Source organism: Phoxinus phoxinus (genome assembly GCF_949152265.1).
Source record: "Phoxinus phoxinus genome assembly, chromosome: 1".
In the NCBI taxonomy this organism is placed as follows: Eukaryota; Metazoa; Chordata; class Actinopteri; order Cypriniformes; family Leuciscidae; genus Phoxinus; species Phoxinus phoxinus.
The window spans coordinates 18802234-18820730 of NC_136876.1; the positions used below are offsets into that span (position 1 = coordinate 18802234).

The 18497-nt window shown below is 37.5% G+C and overlaps 1 protein-coding gene across 3 annotated transcripts in view; it reads left to right on the forward strand.

Moving 5' to 3' along the window:
* Positions 1–1078: 1078 nt before the first annotated feature.
* Positions 1079–18497, forward strand: part of col5a3a (collagen, type V, alpha 3a) — a 57654-nt gene continuing 40235 nt past the window's right edge. Inside the window, exons 1-4 of one of the 3 annotated variants that reach the window (XM_079632567.1) lie at positions 1079–1422; positions 14980–15147; positions 15257–15470; positions 16650–16812. In XM_079632567.1, the coding sequence (XP_079488693.1) occupies positions 1347–1422; positions 14980–15147; positions 15257–15470; positions 16650–16812 (621 nt within the window). In that variant the 5' untranslated portion in view covers positions 1079–1346. The remainder of the gene's footprint in view (positions 1423–14979; positions 15148–15256; positions 15471–16649; positions 16813–18497) is intronic. The other 2 variants (XM_079632566.1, XM_079632568.1) reach the window with 2 other exon arrangements.

An 18497-nucleotide genomic window follows, 5' to 3' on the forward strand; every position in this document is an offset into this window, starting at 1 on the left:
ATCTAATGATATGTCAGGATAAATACTAGTGCCCTTTTGGAGGGGGCCGGGGGCCACCTTGTGAGGCATCATGGCGTCATGATCTTGTTTCAGTAGTTGCTGGGGGTGCATTGTTACTGAGATGACAGAGATCAGCAGATAACCATTCCACTGGTCCCACTACGCTTCATTAACTGACCAAAGGTGTTCAAGTTCTCTTTCTTGTATTACTAAATGAAGTTCAAGGCTTGGTCACACCTATGGGTTAAATTCAAGTACTCAGTCTTACTTAAAAAAAGCATGCAAACCGATTGCCTTAAAGGGATCACCCCCCTTAAAGTTCACCCCCCCCCCCAAAAAAAAATAATAAAAAAAATAGGCTACTATGATTTGCACCCTCAAACCATCCAAGGTGTATCTTCTTTCAGACGAACACACTCAGAGTTATATTTTCAAAATATCATGTCTCTTCTAAGCTTTATAATAGTGAATGGGGGGTGAGATTTTGAAGCCCAAAAAAATGCATTCATCCATCATAAAAAAATATCCATACAGCTCCAGGGTGGTAACAAAGTCCTTCTGAAGCGAAGTGATGTTTTTTTTGTAAGAAAAAAATTATATTTAAAACTTTATAGCTATAATAGCTTCTGACAGACGGCCATAGACTGTGTACAATTTCCTGCTGGCAGTGTAGTACAATTTCTTTTGTTGCTTTTTTTTTCCTTTTTTCTGTTGTGTATTAATCTTATTTATTCTTTTGAATTTCTGAGTAAAATAGGTGTTTATTCACTGCTGGGAAAAACAAACAAAAACATTAACCCAGCCTAAGCTGGTTTGCTGGTTTTAGCCTTTTAAATATGGTTTGACCATCAGAAAAGGGTCCAAAACCTCTCTAAAACTACTCAGTAAGACCAGACATGGACCGATGAATCAGTTTAGGTTATAGTTTAAGATTTTTTTTCTGTTATTTTAAAACTTTACTGTATTACTACATTAGGATGTATTATGGTATAAAAACACAAGCAACGTCATATCTAATCTAATTTCTGACACGTGTCCTACGGGGGCACCGTTAAACATCGGAGTCTGGAGATAAACGGATCATTGGAGGGAGAGGAGGGGACGTGGGAGAGAGTTTGGAAAGGAGTGAGAGAGGAGGCAGAAACTGAATGAGAGGGACAGAGCTTAGCGGTCTTGGAGGAGAGGAGGATACTCAGAGAGAGAGAAAAAAGCCTCTCCATCTTGTGCAACTACAGACCGGAGCACTTGTCTCTCTCTTTCTCTCTTCGCATATGGCTTGTGGGCTTTCTCAGTCGTAATCTCCTGGTGTTGATAAAGCGCGTGAGTGGAGGTAACGGGTCCTGAACATGAGGGGGCTGAAGGACACTGCGGTCTGCGCGATTGTACTACTTCTCTCTCTGTGTACCACAACGACCCAAACAGGTAAAATTAAAAAAAAACTTAAAGCAATAGTTTTCATTTAGCCTTTTAATAATACGTTTAAACCTTGGGACATGGCATACGAATCTCCTGTGCACTTGTTACAGATCCGGAGTCAATAGCATGTTTTAGAAAAGTTGTGCAGAATGTGTTATCGTGTGAATTTGCGCGCATCGCTTAGATTTTTTTTCCCCTTTAATCATTTTATAACGAGCTTGTGGCCGGGAAGCTTGAGGTAAATGTTGAATATTCATTGTCCCGCCGGTTTGAACTTGTTCATTGAGTTTTCAGGATGACTGACAGCCGCTAATGCGCTTTAAATTTCCCAAAAGAAGCTGATTTCCAACCTACTACTCCACTTACTCATAGTTTAGACTGCATATAATTTTTTGCGTGATTTATTCGGTGCCTTGCAGCTGTCTTAAGTAGCCTACCGTATTAAATTGCAGAATAGGCTTCAGTAAATAATAATTATAATATATTATAATTATAATATATTATAATTATAATAAATAATAATAATTACGCTTTCCAATAATATGTTTTTGAAAAAAATCTTAAAATTACAATAAAATTAAAATTAAATCTTTTTTTTTTTTGGAATGTTTGGATTTTTGTGGCAATCAAAAAAAAAAAAAAAAAAAACTTTCATGACCGTAAATAACCCTAACACAATTTTTTTTCCCTAACAATTTTTGAATTCGTTACTAAGTCTCACATCAACTACACTGTCTGCATAATCTTTGTGTGTCCAGAAGTAGTACACTGGGAAGTCTGATCAGGTGTGACATTTCCATATTTTTTTTTTAAAACTGATTTTGGTTAGCTATATATCAAATTAAACTCACAAACTTGCTGATTCAGATGATTCTGTCATTCAACATCCATCACTATGTACAAATACTTAATTCTACTGTCACCTTAGGAAGGTAGTGGTCATGTGCATGTGACCCATCTAATAGGTCAAACTGATGGTGTAACAATTCACAACACTGTCCTGTTTCTATTAAACCAGATATTAGCGTTTACATCCCTTTAGAATGCTCTATTAGGGTAATATCATTAATCAGGTGTAGTTACATAGTTGGAATAGTCAAGGAAGGGAATTCTCCAGCAGTCTGTCACGTCATGTTTGAGTTTACTCGTGACCCATGTCGGTTTGCTGTGAAACAGTTTAACGTTGGCTTGAGACACAGGTGAATGAGTGCTTACTGACCTACTCCAGTAGATTAAAATTCCTGTTGGGCGTTTGGCCAACTGTGCTATTGTACAAATGTAGTATATATGTCAACACCATAACTCCAAACCAGGCTGCGTAAGATGTGAGCAATTGAAAAATGGTTTTGTATTGTGTGGTAACTTATTCTATTATATTGATGTATTCATTATGCAGAAAAAAATATCATCAAACATCATAATTGCAATGTTTTGGTGGTTTCTTATGTGTTTGACAAGCATCAAAATATTACACAATACATGCTGCTATTATATTTGGTGTGGGTCAAAGGTCATGTTTATAGTGATTACATACAGTATAGAGCATATAATCACTGCCTTTTCTAAATGTGGTGCAGTGCTGTTACTGACACTCACATGTATCTTTAAGTGAGGGGTGGTGCAACCTGTATGCATAAACATGAAGCCTGCAAATAAAGTTTTACATTTAAAAAAATTGAACAAAGAAACATTACGAACAAAAAAAAAAAAGATTCAAAATTTCTATTAAATGTAGTGATATTTGATCATGTGACTTTTTTGTACAGACAGTCTGATGTTCTTGCTTTCATTGAAACTCAAGATGTTCTTGATCTCCTCAAATCATGCTGGAGAACAAGATCATCAGGTTTTACACAAACTTGTGCAGTTCATACAGCTTGAGTGCTGCTTGAAGATATAGATAAATGGGCAGATTTTTTAATTGCAATCAATATCCCTTAAAGGCAGGGTAGGCAATATTTGGAAACGCTTTGAAAGCATAAGATCCCACCCTCCCTTCAGAGCGTCTCCAAAGCCACGCCTCCTTCAAAACACATGAACACACACAGCAGGGAGCAAAATAAAAGCGTCACGAGAGACGGCGTTTTTTGAAATAGGGCTTATTCACTGTCTTTCCTTCATTTAGATAGGTGGGCAAATGCATTTTTGTCTCAGTGCATGCATTGTTTTAGTTTGGCAGGGTCGCTGCTACTGTAGCTTAGCATAACAAATGGAATCCTTTGTTGCCAGCGAGCATGTCCTGAGTAAAAGTGATAAAAAAACCCCCCAAAAAAACCTAATGACTTCTTGTGGCCTGCGTATTCACAACGAGTACAAATAGCGATGCAGATTAGACTAGGCGATTTCCTAGACAGATATTGACTTGGGACTATATTAGGGTGATGCACAGGCGAGCACATATCTCTGCGCCCAAGTAGCAGTGCTTCGCCTGTGCATCACCCTAATATAGTCCCAAGTCAATATCTGCCTAGGAAATCGCCTAGTCTTAATCTGTCTAGGAAATCGCCTTGTATTAATCTGCATCGTTATTTGTACTCGTTGTGAATACGCAGGCCTCAAGAAGTAATTCGTTTTTTTTTTAAATCACTTTTACTCGGGACATGCTAGCTGGCAACAAAGGATTCCATTCATTATGCTAAGCTAAGCTAGCGGCGACCCTGCCAAACTAAAACAATGCATGCACTAAGACAAAAATGCATTTGCCCACCTATCTAAATGTAGGAAAGACGGTGAATAAGCCCTATTTCCAAAAACGGTGGAGTGTTCCTCTAAACTACCTCATGTCTCAAAGCATGAAACGAAAAATGCAATACACAAAAAACGTTTCTGGAACAAATTGCCTTTAAAATTAATATTCCTTATAATTGTTGATCAGGTCAGATAAGTCCGACTTTATCTCGGGATGAAAGGCATTTTCAGAGATGTAAGGAGATGCGAGATGCACAGTTGTAGTTGTCTCACTCCTGTCTGGTGCAACAGTGGATCGTGAAATGACGGAGCAGGATGTGGTTAGTTGAGTCAGCTGTCGGGTATTTGCCTGATCACCCAGAGAAAGTCTGGTGTGAGTTGCATGTGTTTAACCTTAGGACTTTAGAGCCACAGTTTGTTGTCATGTCTGACATGGAGAACAAAGGCAATTTTTCAGTTTGTGATTCTTCTTTCTCTCTTCCTCCCCATATTTCTATCCAATCTATCTGTCCCATCTTCTTCAAAGGCCTTGAGTTCTAAGAGGACTATTTCCGATTTTGCATCTTCTCTTTATGGCTATCATGTGTTACCATATGCCTGCTCGTGCCTCCCGCTCTGCCGCCCCCGATCCTCACCTTTCACACGGCCTGTTTGGGAACTCCTGGAGTAGAGCAGCCATGCATGTTCCTTTTGATCCCACTGAACAAACAAATACATGAAACAGTATGGATGAGAATATTTAAAGACAAGAGGCCAATGAGTATGGGAGTTTCCATTCAAAAGAGCCCTTTCTTTCTCTAAACAGACATGCCTCCCTGCTGCTGATGAACTTGGGCCAATGGTGCTGCTGTGCAAAATGTGTCATCCATCCAATAACAATACAAACATCTGGCTCACAGAAGCAGAGCTCCATGTTCTTTCCTATATGGCCATATACTGCATTTTGCATCAAAGGCATCTTATGATCCTTTAAGAGGAGTGATGTCCTTATGTACATCATGATACTCATATCCACTCCTGCTGTTTTCCAACAAAGTTCCCATTTCAGTTAACTTTGTGGCCATATTCATAACTACCCTAGGCAACTCTTTCTAGTCATGCAGCTCCTGTATTCTTGAATGGGGAAAGATAAAAAAAATAAAAATAATCTGACAACAATTGAAGACTTCAGATGCAAAAGTCTCTAAGTGCCATCTGAAATGTTCTTCTACAATTATCATTTTTTATCAAGCTTGTATGTTTATGTTCAGTTATTTCACTTTAATGGCAATGAAAATTACCATTGTAATTAAAGAGAAATTACTGAACTTAAATATACGAGCTTCAATTGTAAAATCACTCACGAGATCACAGCAATAGCAAACAACAACCATCCAATCAATTCCCTATGGACAAAATCAAGTCCCAGCATACATTTTTTTTCTTGTTTGAGAAGCCATTTCACTCAGATATACATCATAATAAACAAGAAAAGTTTCATGTCATTTGCTTATCAAAGATCAGTTAGATAAGCAAAGATTTCAGCACATCTAGGGTCACCAAAGGGAGTTTGAAAAGAAATTCTTGTTGAAGACTGTTTGTCAAACCTGAAATCACACCATACAGTAGGTTGAGTCAAGCCCAAAATATACTTTACACGCACAGTTGTCCGTATAGCGTTTCAAAGCATACTCCATTTATAGTATATGTGCACACAGGTGGTTGTGATGGAATTTTTTAAAAAAACTAACCATAACTAAAAAAAAAAAAGTACCTTACAGGCCTAACATTTAACAATTGAGAACAAAATGTATCAAGGTTGGTGTGTCGAAATAGAGGAAACTTTGAGACAATGGCTAGTTATCCAAATTGAATAGCCTCATGACATACAGTACCCCATAGTTTTGACGATTCGGATGATTTTGATATCTAAATTTGCTTTGCCATTAACAGAGGGAGTAGGTGGGGATGCTGTTTTGCACAAAATTTAACCAATCATATTAAAGGATGATCATGAGTAATATGTCCTGTTATTTTGACTGTGCTATGAATCTCTATCCTTTATAAACTGCTGTATTCTTCTTTGCTGGAAATTCCGAACTTGAGGCGAGCATGCCAAATGCATTATTTTATATTAAATGTGATTATACTGTATGTAGTGCATTTTTAGTAGTGCATTGCAAAGCATTTTTCTGTTAGTCAGAGTGATGAATCCATATGACCAAGTTGAACCAGTTACTTCATCTGCGTGCCGTGGGGAAATCTTTTGTACATCCGATCTTGTGGAAACTGGATTTTGCCCTCAAATATCCGCTAAACAACGGCTTTACTTACAACTGTTCAGTAACTGCCTAATGGAAAGCTTTGTCTGATGTGCCAGTGCGCTTGGTTATCTTAGACTAGGAGGGTTTGTGAGTTTTAATGTGTAAACTGGGGTGGCAATGTTCAGTCCGGGATATTCTGTAGAGATGCAGGTGTTTCTTTTGTGGTCCCACGTACAGTGAGCCCGGCTGGAAGTCTCGCAGTGAGCAAATATCACAGAACCAACTTTACAGTCAAAGGAATGTGAGACTGATGTGTAATGATGCTCAGCTCCCTGGCACAATAGTGTCATCCACTCAGCAGTTCCCAGACTCTAAGTGTGTTGGATACAGTATCCCACAGTGCTCCACAGCGCCGTCTCTAAACCCACATGCTGTTCCCACTACCATCAAACATTCAACACATAGAGAAATAGAAGATTCGGCAAGGGTTCTTTTATTTTCAGCTGGGGATCTGGTTGCATGTTGCGCAAAATGAAACGGTATTAAACAATCTCGTTCCGTCCAAACTGTGGGTTTAGTGGAGCGTGACTCCAAAAGGGGAAGAGTTCGCTGCTGTGGTGGGGGAGGTTCCAGGTTTTTCCTAACAGCATCCAGCCACCAGTCTGAACGACTTCCAAACATTAGCGATAACATGAAACAGACCCGGACTCAAATCTCAATCACGTTTATGCTCCAATCTCACAAACGTTTTGGTTGAGCAGTTTGTCCATCTGTTTCTTTTAGCGTTAGTCCATTGGGGAGATATCAGTTGATTATTTCCACGCATTAAACCACCATCCTACGCTTTCTTGGAGAAGTATGAACAAACAACACAGTCTGTTGAAAGACAAACGATGTGAAATAGGACCCAACACCACACAGAAGGAAATTTGAGATTTGAACCGGGTTTTTGTTTGTTTGTCTAATGTGGAAAGAGTGTTAAAGTGTGTGACCGTGGCTGAGGGGTGGTGGGCTGGGACGGCGTTTCTCGAGGGCCTTTGGGGCGTTTCTGAGCTGTTTTGTTCCATCTCTCCTCGCTTCAATGCTCCTGCTGTCTATAGGGTTTGGCTCCAGCCTCCAGGCCTCTTGAGGTCAGGGGTCAGGACCAGTAATTCAATTATATCCAACCTCAAAAGGGTGATGAATGTTGTTTGTCACAGATTTAGACTCATACAGAAATCTGTCCGGCTCCGCTTTATGTAAAATTACAATAGTGTTTCATATCAAGTTAAACTTTGTGGACTCATTGTCACAGTGTGATAAATATTCCTGTGGTCTTGAATCAATGTGGGAGGATAAACACTGACTGACGTAGGCATAATTTGTGGGTGGGATGGGTGGGACGTCCCCACCACTTTATGCCAGGGTCGATATTGTCCACACCACCTCGCGGCATTGCGGATGCACCTAATACAAAAGAAGCATCGACTGTCAGAGTATTCGTTTTGTTTGTTTGATTGTTAAAAAAGAAATGTTCTGGCGTTGGAATGTGTTGTTTCTTAAATCAAGCTGGGTATTCGGCAACTGTGCTATCTTGTGCCAGACGAGTGCTTCAATCTATTGCTTGACGTCATTGCAGAGACCCTCTATTGGTTCAAATTAAATCACAAAACAAATTGCACACAAACATGTCCTTACTCTTGATATGCAATCAGTGATGAACGTCTCTGGTTTTAATGAGAGAAAAAAAAATAGACTTCTGATATGCTTAACAAAATCACTACCAGCAGACCATTAGGGCACACACAAATGTATTGCCAATCTATTTATGCACTGATGTGAAGAATCTTGGGACTGACAATATATTTTATTATTGTAAGGATGAAACTATCACGTTAAACGTGACTTCTGTGTTGATAAATTAAACTCAATGTACTGTACTATTGAAATTGATTTCTGGACATCGTAATGTTACTTTTCTCTGCAATTGTTATTGTACCCACTGATATACAGTAGGATTGTATTATTGTATTAGCAACCATGTGACAACTATCCATTACAGTTTTTACCAACTGCTTACACACAAAATCTTTTCATGTCACACGATTTTTGAAACCTCTCACTCAAAATGCAAACCTACACACCAAATTTCCAAAACCATAAGCTATTTCTCAGCCTTTGACTCAGTTTTCAATAGCATAAAACACTTTTGGTTTCAATTGCATAAAACACTACACACAATTCTCGACCTAAAACACAAAAATCTAATGGGAAGTGACTTGCTTTCCTTTTCCAAAATTCAACTAAACAAAATGCTATACTTATTCACCAGGTCACACACACACTCCTCACATGTGCAAACACTACAGTAATTGCTGATCACACAATCACTGCTTTACTGTAGTACACAGTAGGCCTATGAATACAGTAGGTCACAGGTCAGATTACCTGTTTTGAACAATGGATTCCTGGGACCCCCCAGGACCCCACACACACAACAATTGTGTTCTTTACTGTATTCTAGAATATTTTTTTGGTTTACATATGTTTATGGTTTTGTTGTATGCTACTGTAAACAACAGTAATGTTAAGTATTTTCTGTTTCTACATTGCATTGGTGTTTTCAGTGTAGATAATTCATAAGGTTTACAGTGTACTTGTTACCCCTCTCAGCAGATTACTTTCACTGTAGAACGTTATACATTGAAATGTAGATGTAAGCCTATGAAAGACTAAAGAGCTTTAGATTTACAACTACAGTGTTTGCATGATATATCCAAAAATGTACTATTATGAAAGAAGTGTTTGCCATTTGATGCAAATGCTTCATTCTGACTTGTGTTTATGGCATTTTGAATGCAGTATTACATTTTGAAGGAGATGTGAGGCAATTTACATTTTGTGTGTGAAGTTTTGGGAATTGTCTGTAGAGTTTTGAAAAAAGGAGACATAGTTTTGAAAACGTGTGTAAGCAGTTGGAAAAAACTGTAATGGCATACCCTTGTGAAAACAAAGTGCACTTTAGCATAAATACTTTACTTATAATGTAAAGAATATACTTCAATAGAATATACTTAATGTAATATAAATAATATAATGTTTGTAGAAACATGGCAATGAAATGTATTATAGTTTAAATTTAGATTAAATGCAACTGGCTGAACTTAAATTTTTGACCCACTTGAGTAGGACTCAAGTACATCTTTATATGTAATTCAAAATGTCTTTTGAAAATGGTTAAAGCATTGACAAGTATTCATGATAAACTAAAATATATTTTAATATAATTTCTTTTGAAACTTGTATACCATGTATTGTAAATGCATTTGTAATCATACATTTGTTGATGAACATTTAAAATACATTACTTTAAAATTAAAATTATGTCATCATTTACTCACCCTCGTGTTGTTCCAAACCTGTATTAGTTTCTTTCTTCTGTTGAACACAGAAGAAGATATTTAAAAGAATGTCGGAAACCACACAGTTGACGGACCCCATTGACTTCCATGGTATGTTTTTCCTACTATGGACGTCAATGGAGCATTCTTTCTTTTGTTCCACAGAAGATAAAAAAGTCATAGAGGATTGGATTGTTATGAGGGTGAGTAAATGATGACAGAATTTACATTTTTGGGTGAACTATCCCTTTTAGTGCTAGATACACAGATAAATGTGTTTGTGGGCTGAGCAGGTTCAATCATCAAGCATTCAAAGTAATTTGCAGTTGCTGCAGTTTTGTGTTCAACTCGCATAAATCTTGAACTCGTTCAGCAGTTATTTGAGGTGATGCTGGAAAGCAGTCTACTGTATAAACGCAGCAGATGAAGCATTTTCATACGTGCCAGACGGCCGCACCCAGTCAGGTGTAGGTGACATAGCTACAGGTAGATCTGTGAGAGCAGCACTTGGCTGAAGCGTACAGGTGAATACAACAGACAGGTAGCACCGCCATGGGTTTCATAACCTCTGATGAATGTGATTTGGCTCAGGTTTGGCTCTTGGCGGACATTCAGAGCATCAGCATGTTACTTCTGGACCGGCTCCGGATATCCAACATGGCGTCCAGCCACCTGCCCCAGGCCCCTTCGTGATGATGGGGGAGGAACATTCCTAGACCTCAGGAGATCTCAGTCTATTTTGTAGAAGATTTGTTAACCAGGGTTTATTTTGGGCATGTGAGTTTCATTTCCTACTGATGCCCTTGTAAACACAATGACTTTGTACCCATTTAAGGATATTTGTAGACACAATAGTCTGGTTTCCCATGCAATATCTCAAACATTGCTATTCTTACTTCACAGAATATTTGAGTTAGTTTGAGATGTTATTGGTTTAATGTCCTAAATGTTGATGCACCATTCAGTTTTATTTCCTTAAGAAGTAACATGGCGGTGTGTGTGTCTGGGATGCTTTGTTTTGAGAGCATTCATGAACACGTTCACCATGAGTTGGTGAGAATCTTGGGAATGTGTTGAATGATTCTCACTCAGAGGAGCCATTTCTGCTGTTCTCAAACCAATGAGCCACTGTTATTACTGTCATGTAGATTTCTCTGAGGTCAGAGGGCAGAGATTTAACAGTGCTGTGTTTTAACCATTCCCTCTAGAATTTCAGTCTCAGCGTTTGGTAAACAAAATGACATGTTGAGCACGTGGTTTAAGTGGGTAAACTGTATATTCTATCAATCATCTAACCCTAAACCTACCCATCTCAGAAAACTTTCTGCATTTTTAAATTTTCAAAAAACATCACATTGTATGAATTTAACTAATGGGGACCACATTTTTTTCTCAATGATTTAATATATTGGCATCTTTGTGGGGACATTTTGTCTTTATAATGTAGGGTTTACCAGGACAACACACACACACACACACACACACACACACACACACACACACACACACACACACACACACACACACACACACACACACTGTTCAAAGATTTGGGGTCAGTCAGATTTATTCATGTTTAAAAAAATAATCTTATACTTATCAAGGCTGTGTTTATTTAATCAAAAATATGGTAAACAACAGGATTTATACATTTGTGTATATGTATTTCACAGGGTTTGTCAGGGTCATTTCCTTGTTTTGTTAGACTTCACAATTGACTGGTTTTGGATTAAACTAGTCAGAATTATGGTTTTGGGACAGATGTGACTGAGATGTCGAGTCAAGATGTCTGATGCTTGCTAGGCCGAGTCCTGTGATAATTGGGTCTATTTTGACGCAGATTACATGGCTGCTCAGACATATAAACACCAGTGACTTACTGACCTGTTTCTGCATGCGCTTGTGTGTATGTGTCTACAAATGTATGTGGACATGTGTATTTAAAAGAGAGCATAGGAATAGTTTATAGAAAGGAAAAAAAAAAAACATCAGCCCCCTCAATTGGTTGTATTTTTCCAAATCATCCATATCACTCTCAAATACATTTCACCTCAGACTGGTGAACTTAAGTTGGGTGGCACTTTTATAGGTGTTTGAGAGACAATGGGCATTGAGCCAAAAACTGTTTATTTGCAAGGTCTTTGTAATGTAATAAATGGAAGATGAATTGACACAGCCCTGTTTGAAAATGAGTACCTGATGTTTTCCATTGTGTTTGTGTTTCGGCACTGCCTTTTTACAAGTCTGTTGCCATGCTTTGAGCCAACCCAGTATAAAGGCATCTGCTAAACAAATAAGTAATGCCATAAAATGCAGTAGTTTTTTTTCAGGCAGGCAGTTGGTTGGCATGGATAAACTCTTCCCACATGTTTAATTAACAGAGGAGAGAAAGGAGGGCCATGGAAACAGGAGGGCAATTTAAATTTAGGGTCCGTGTTGTATCTGACACACATGCCAAGGGTTGTGGTTAGGCAAACCTCAGTAAAATATCAGAAAAACATCAACAGCAGTTATTTATAAATGGCAAAATGTATGTCGTATAACTTTCCTGTGAATGCGATTCAATTGATCGTAAACATTGGACAGTGGAAATAAGTACATGTATACTTTTTTTTGAAAGAGGTGCTGGCAGGTGTCAGCTGTCAGGTGTGTGTTTAACTATCTCGGGCTAGACGGTCATAACTCTATCCCATAATGACACCCCATCGATATCCAGCTGTGGCCCTTGATTTGAACGTGACTGTATCTTGAAGCTTCCAAGTAGATCGGCGCACTTTGAGCTGGCTGCAAATTAGCAAACTTACGGCAGCCAAACTCTCAGCTTGTTGTTCGTTCTTGCTGTGGCCCATAGGGGATTTGGCTAAGTGAATAATACAGCTGCAGGGCCATCAGGCTCTAGTCCTTTGCTTCAGATTCCTTGCAGTGTTCCTATAGTATTCTTTACACACACACACACACACACACACACACACACACACACACACACACACACACACACACACACACACACACACACACACACACACACACACACACACACACACACACACACACACACACACACACACACACTGTACTGACTTCAGCTGAACAAAAATACATAATTTTCCTTTTATCACTGTATTGAATAAAGCGCTATATAAATAGAGTTGACTTGTATTGTGCTTCAAATCTTACAGTTTTCTCCAACTGCTTTCACATGTTTTCAAAACTGTCACCTTTTTTCAAAACTCTACACACAATTGCCAAAACTGCACACACAAAATGCAAAATGCCTCACATCACCTTCAAAATGTAACACTGCATTCAAAATGCCATAAACACATCATGTCAGAATGAAGCATTTGCATCAAATGACAAACACTTCTTTCATAATAGTACATTTTTGGATATACCATGTAAACACTGTTGTTCTAAATCTAAAGCTCTTTGGTCTTTCATAGGCTTATATCTACATTTCAATACAATGTTCTACAGTGACAGTAATCTGCTGAGAGGGGTAACAAGTACACTGTAAACACCAATGCAATGTAGAAACAGAAAATATTTATTATGCCAAACATTACTGTTGTATACAGTAGCATACAACAAAACCATAAACACATGTAAACCAAAAGTATATTCTTTAGAACACAGTAAAGAACACAATTGTGTGTGTGTGGGGTCTCTGTCCGTTTGTTGGTATATCCATTGTTCAAAATAGGTAATCTGACCGTTGACCTATTTATAGGCCTATACTACAGTAAAGCAGTGATTTATTAGTGATCAGTAAAGCAATTCGTTTTTGCACATGTGAGGAGTGTGTGTGTGTGTGTGTGTGTGTGTGTATGTGTGTGTGACCTGGTGAATAAGTGTAGCATTTTGATTGGTTGTGTTTAGAAAAGGAAATCAAGTCACTTGCTGTTAGATTTTTTTGTGTGTTTTAGGTAGAAAATTGTGTGTAGTGTTTTGGAAAAAGTGTTTAATGCAATTGAAGACTGAGTCAAAGGCTGAGAAATAGCTTATGGTTTTGGAGATTTGGTGTGTAGTTTTGCACTTTGAGTGAGAGGTTTAAAAAATTGTGTGACATGAAAAGATTTTGTGTGTAAGCAGTTGGAAAAAACTGTACAAAATGTATTTAAAAAAAACCTGTACTTGCAGATAATTTTATATTATTGACATAAAAGGCCACTTTAGAGTACACTGTGTTTCTTAACACCCTTAAAGTACAGTTTTAAAAATACACTTTGTAATATTAAAAGTTATTAAAATTAAAAGTTATAGAACCACATTTACAAACCAGCGCAAACCCTCTTTTGGAGTTAAGAAACTAGTGTCAGGTTTTACTAATGACACACAGTGAACAATTAGCTCTGAAAAGGCGTGAACATAGTTATTTATAGTTATTTTTGCAGCTGACCTTATTAAATATGTATTTGGGAGTTTCCCTTTCAGACACTTAATTTATGGGAGGAGAGTATTTAAGTGAATCATGCTAGGTGATTTACTTAGGTGTGCGCTAGTCAAATTACTGTTATTTGCACCATTAGCCTATTTACCAACCAAAAACTGATTTTATATACAGACCAGATCCAGATGCTATTTTGCGCTTCTCTTGGTAGATTGCGTTGGTCATTATGGAAATGATCCTGCTGTGCCTGTGTTCTTTAATTTGTGAGTCAGTAGATCACGTGCAGAACTTTCCACTTTTTTGGAATTGCGCTCTCACGCTAATTTGCCCTGTTTAGTAAATCTGGCCCTGACTTTGTAAAGGGGCTATATGTAGAATTGAGAAACCATTGTTATTAGTGACACCTGTGGCTAACTGCAGCCAGCAACTTATTGCTCGTGCTCGCTCTTGTGTGCACAGAACACGTAACGTGCAAGAGACTGAACGTGACTCAAGGCTCCGATAAACTCACGGCAAAGTTTTTTTCCGTTCTTCGATTTGAAGTAAAAAGAAGTTGGAAATACCTTTGCAGAGATATACTTTTAAAATGCATGTTTGAGCTGTTTTAAAGCAACTTTAATATTCAAATATGTCAATACCATTGTTTTGTCTCAAGATGAACACCAGTAATGTTATTTTTTCTGATGCACGTTTATAAAATCTACTAAATGTCCTAAATGAACTAAGGCCTAATCCTGGCTTTAATCTAAGCCCTGTCTGTAAAACCAGGCCAAAGTATACTAAAGCATACTTCTTTTTCACAAGGGTAGTGGTGGCCTAGAAATGAAACTTTATGTTTTCATTTTCTCTCATTTGTGTACAGCTAATCTGATGGATGTATTACGGGTACTGGAGCTGTCTGAAGACATGGAGGGAGTGTCAGTAGAGGCTGGTCTGTGCACAGAGAGAAAGGACACATCAGAAACAGACATGGCTTACAGAATAAACAAAAAGATTCAACTCAGCGCCCCAACTAAACAATTCTTTCCAGGTATGGACTTTTTGAAATGTGCTTTCTCAAACATTTGAGGCCATTGTTTTCTTTTCTGACGGGTAATTTGTGTTATATGTGGACACTGCTTTGCTGTTTTATTTAATAGATTCTGCTTTCCCTGAGAACTTCTCTCTGATGACCACGGTGAAGGCTAAGAAGAACACTCAGTTCTTCCTACTGTCTTTGTATGATGAGCAGGGAGTCCAACAGCTGGGGCTGGAGATGGGCCGATCGCCCGTATTCCTCTATGAAGACCACAGAGGCCAGCCGGCTCCAGATCTCTACCCCATTTTTAAGAAAATCAATCTGGCTGATGGGAAGTGAGTGCTTTCATGCAGTCTTAGAAGCATTGGAGTGCCCTGAAGTTTTCTTTCTTTGAAAAACGATGAACAATTACCTTTTTTTACTTCTTTTTTGTACTCTATTTCATAGTGAAACAGGATAAATGTTGGACTTGATTTTTTTTATACTGAGTGTTATAATGCCAAAATAATGCCTGAATAGCTAATACCAATAATAATAATATATGGGCTATTGGTAAACATTATACAGTAGCCCATGCGGCCTTAGTCAGCAGAAAAGGAAAATAACTCTATAGAAAGAGAAGGTTATCAAATTGTGGTTAACGATTACAAGATCACATTTCTGTGGAGCAGAATGTACTATGTGGAAATGTTCACAGTAAAACCGTGAGCATGCATTCATGAACTAAATCAGATTTATTAAGCTTCTGCACTCTATCTTACTTAGATTGAATTTCACACATGCAAATGTGTAAATGAAATGGGGATTGAGTGGGTACAAAACATTCAAAGACCTTATTTAACATCTGGTATTAACATTCATCTCAGGTGGTCAGATTATATGTAATCTGCCGAGGTAAATTGCAGATTACACCGGATATTAATTGCGTGATCGGTGAGCAAACTGTCATTCTTTTTGTCAGTGATGTGTCAGAATGTATTTAGTTTTTATTTATATTACAAATACAACATGTTCATCTTTTTCTGACTACCTTTGAATATGGTTTGAGTGATTTGATAGCACAACGTTTTGGACTGTATTTAGTGCACTTTAATCAGATCAGATGAGATGGATGTTAATACCAGGTGTAAACAGAAGAAAGTTAACTGTTTTGTTGTCAAATAATGTTGGAATTCATTAAGTCTTCTTCACACTATACTATGAGTCATGCCTTACATTCAATAATAAATTATTACTAGTAGACATATTTCAACATATGTTAGAGAAAGAGGGCTCTTTAAAAGTGGCTCTTGCAAACAAAATAAATGTTTCAACATGGCTCTTGATGTGGCGATGGTACCGCAGTGTCAGTGTGCCAATATATATTGAGTGTTGTTTCACATTTACACGACCCATAATCCACCTCTAATAGCCATGCTCCTGGAAGATCAGTGAATATCATTTCCCTGGGTTAGCACTGTGATAAAGCTCTGCTGTTGTTGACACCGATTAACCCTGCTGTCGTCTCTTCTCAGATGGCATCGGATAGCCTTCAGCGTGGAGGGCAAATCTGTAACTCTCTACCTGGACTGTAAGAAGGTGCAGACGCTGGAATTAATGCGCGGAGACAACCCTGTGGTCAGCACTGACGGAATTGTTGTTTTCGGGACACGGTTACTGGATGAGGAAGTTTTTGAGGTACGAACCATTAGACATCCTGGTTTTTGGAATTCAAGGACATGTAAATGTTTTCACATGCACACAAATAGCCGGGGTCGGGCAAGTTAAAGGAATAGTTTATCACCCTCATGTCATTCTAAACTTGCAAAACCTTCGGTCATCTTCGAAACACAAATTAAGATATTTTAAATTATATCTGGGATATTTCTGTCCCTCCATTGACAGTCTACTCAACTACCACTTTGATTAATAATATCATATATCATATCATATCATATATCATATCATATCATATCATATAATATTCTGTTATAATGGTGGGATGTCTGAAATACTGTCATCAACAACAACAACTCAATAATCATGTTTTAGAAAATAAAATGTTCTAGAAATCAGGTGAATGATATATGAACAAACGCCTCTGCAAAAACCTCCAGAATATAGATAGGAATATAACTGTAAATGTTGATGTATAAAGTGCTACTGAAATGCAGATTTCTGGCTCAGTGCAGGAGAAACTTTGATTTTGAAAACCTGGCCTTACTATTTAAATCTACTGACACAAATAAAAAAAGTGAAATAAACACTTAAATTGTATGATTTGGATATTTTATTTCCACAAATCTAAATTAAGACTAGGAAGCAAAAAAAGCCCAAAGTGCCTTGTAGCCTGTATAGTGTCTTGCCTAAAACTTAATCCAAAATGTCCAAACTTCATATGATGTACATACAGTACATGTATACTTTTAAGTAACAGTCATTTAGATTAAATGTATCTCACAAAAGAAATGTCTGGGTCATTGTACACTGAAATCCAAAGAAATGTTTAAAACATTTTTTTTAAATTCAGCACATAGAAAATAAAGCCAACTTTTGAGGAGAATAAACTATATTTTGTGACATTACTTTTATTTAAACCACCCCAACTGATAACCATAATGCATCTGAATGTTTTACTTTTATAATGTTTGCAATTCTTATTATAAATGATGATTCATTGCATTCTTATTAATATAAAAAGATAATTGAATTTAATAAAATTAAGTTAAAGGCATTACAACAAATTCTACAATGATGTAAAATACTTTACAATGCAAAATATATGTATTTATTTGTTTACTTATTATTCTTTTTTTTACAATATATTTTTTCTAATTCAAATATGATTTATACTGGGGCTGAGGTGAAATATGACCCAGAGATGTTCTGGACAAATTTTGTGAGATTGAACAGCTATAGTAACAGGCTTTCTTGTGCTTATCCACACTCTTTCTTTCTCACTCTTTACTCTATTTTCCTATTCCTTCAACCCCCCTCTCATCAACGCCTTTATAAATGCTGCAGTATATGCTCATCGTACTCCCCATGTGACCGAAACAAACAGCAAACAAGATATTTCTCTTGAGAGTTGACAGGAACTCTCAGATCAGTATAATTTAAGTTCATCCAAAATTCATGTTTATTCCTCTGCTTTGCTTTAATGGAATACGCAGTGGCAGTCTGTTTGTTTTATGTTTTATTGAATAGTTTGGAATTGAGTCGATCAGAGGCAGTTGTCTGGGCTGCTAACATTGGGGTCTTATATTTTTTGGTTTATCCCAGCATCAGCACAACTTTAAATGGTGTTTGACTCTGCTGTCAAAATGGGCTTTTAATAAAAACTAGTCTGGCTATACAGTAGAAGAAAAAATTTAAATAGGTGC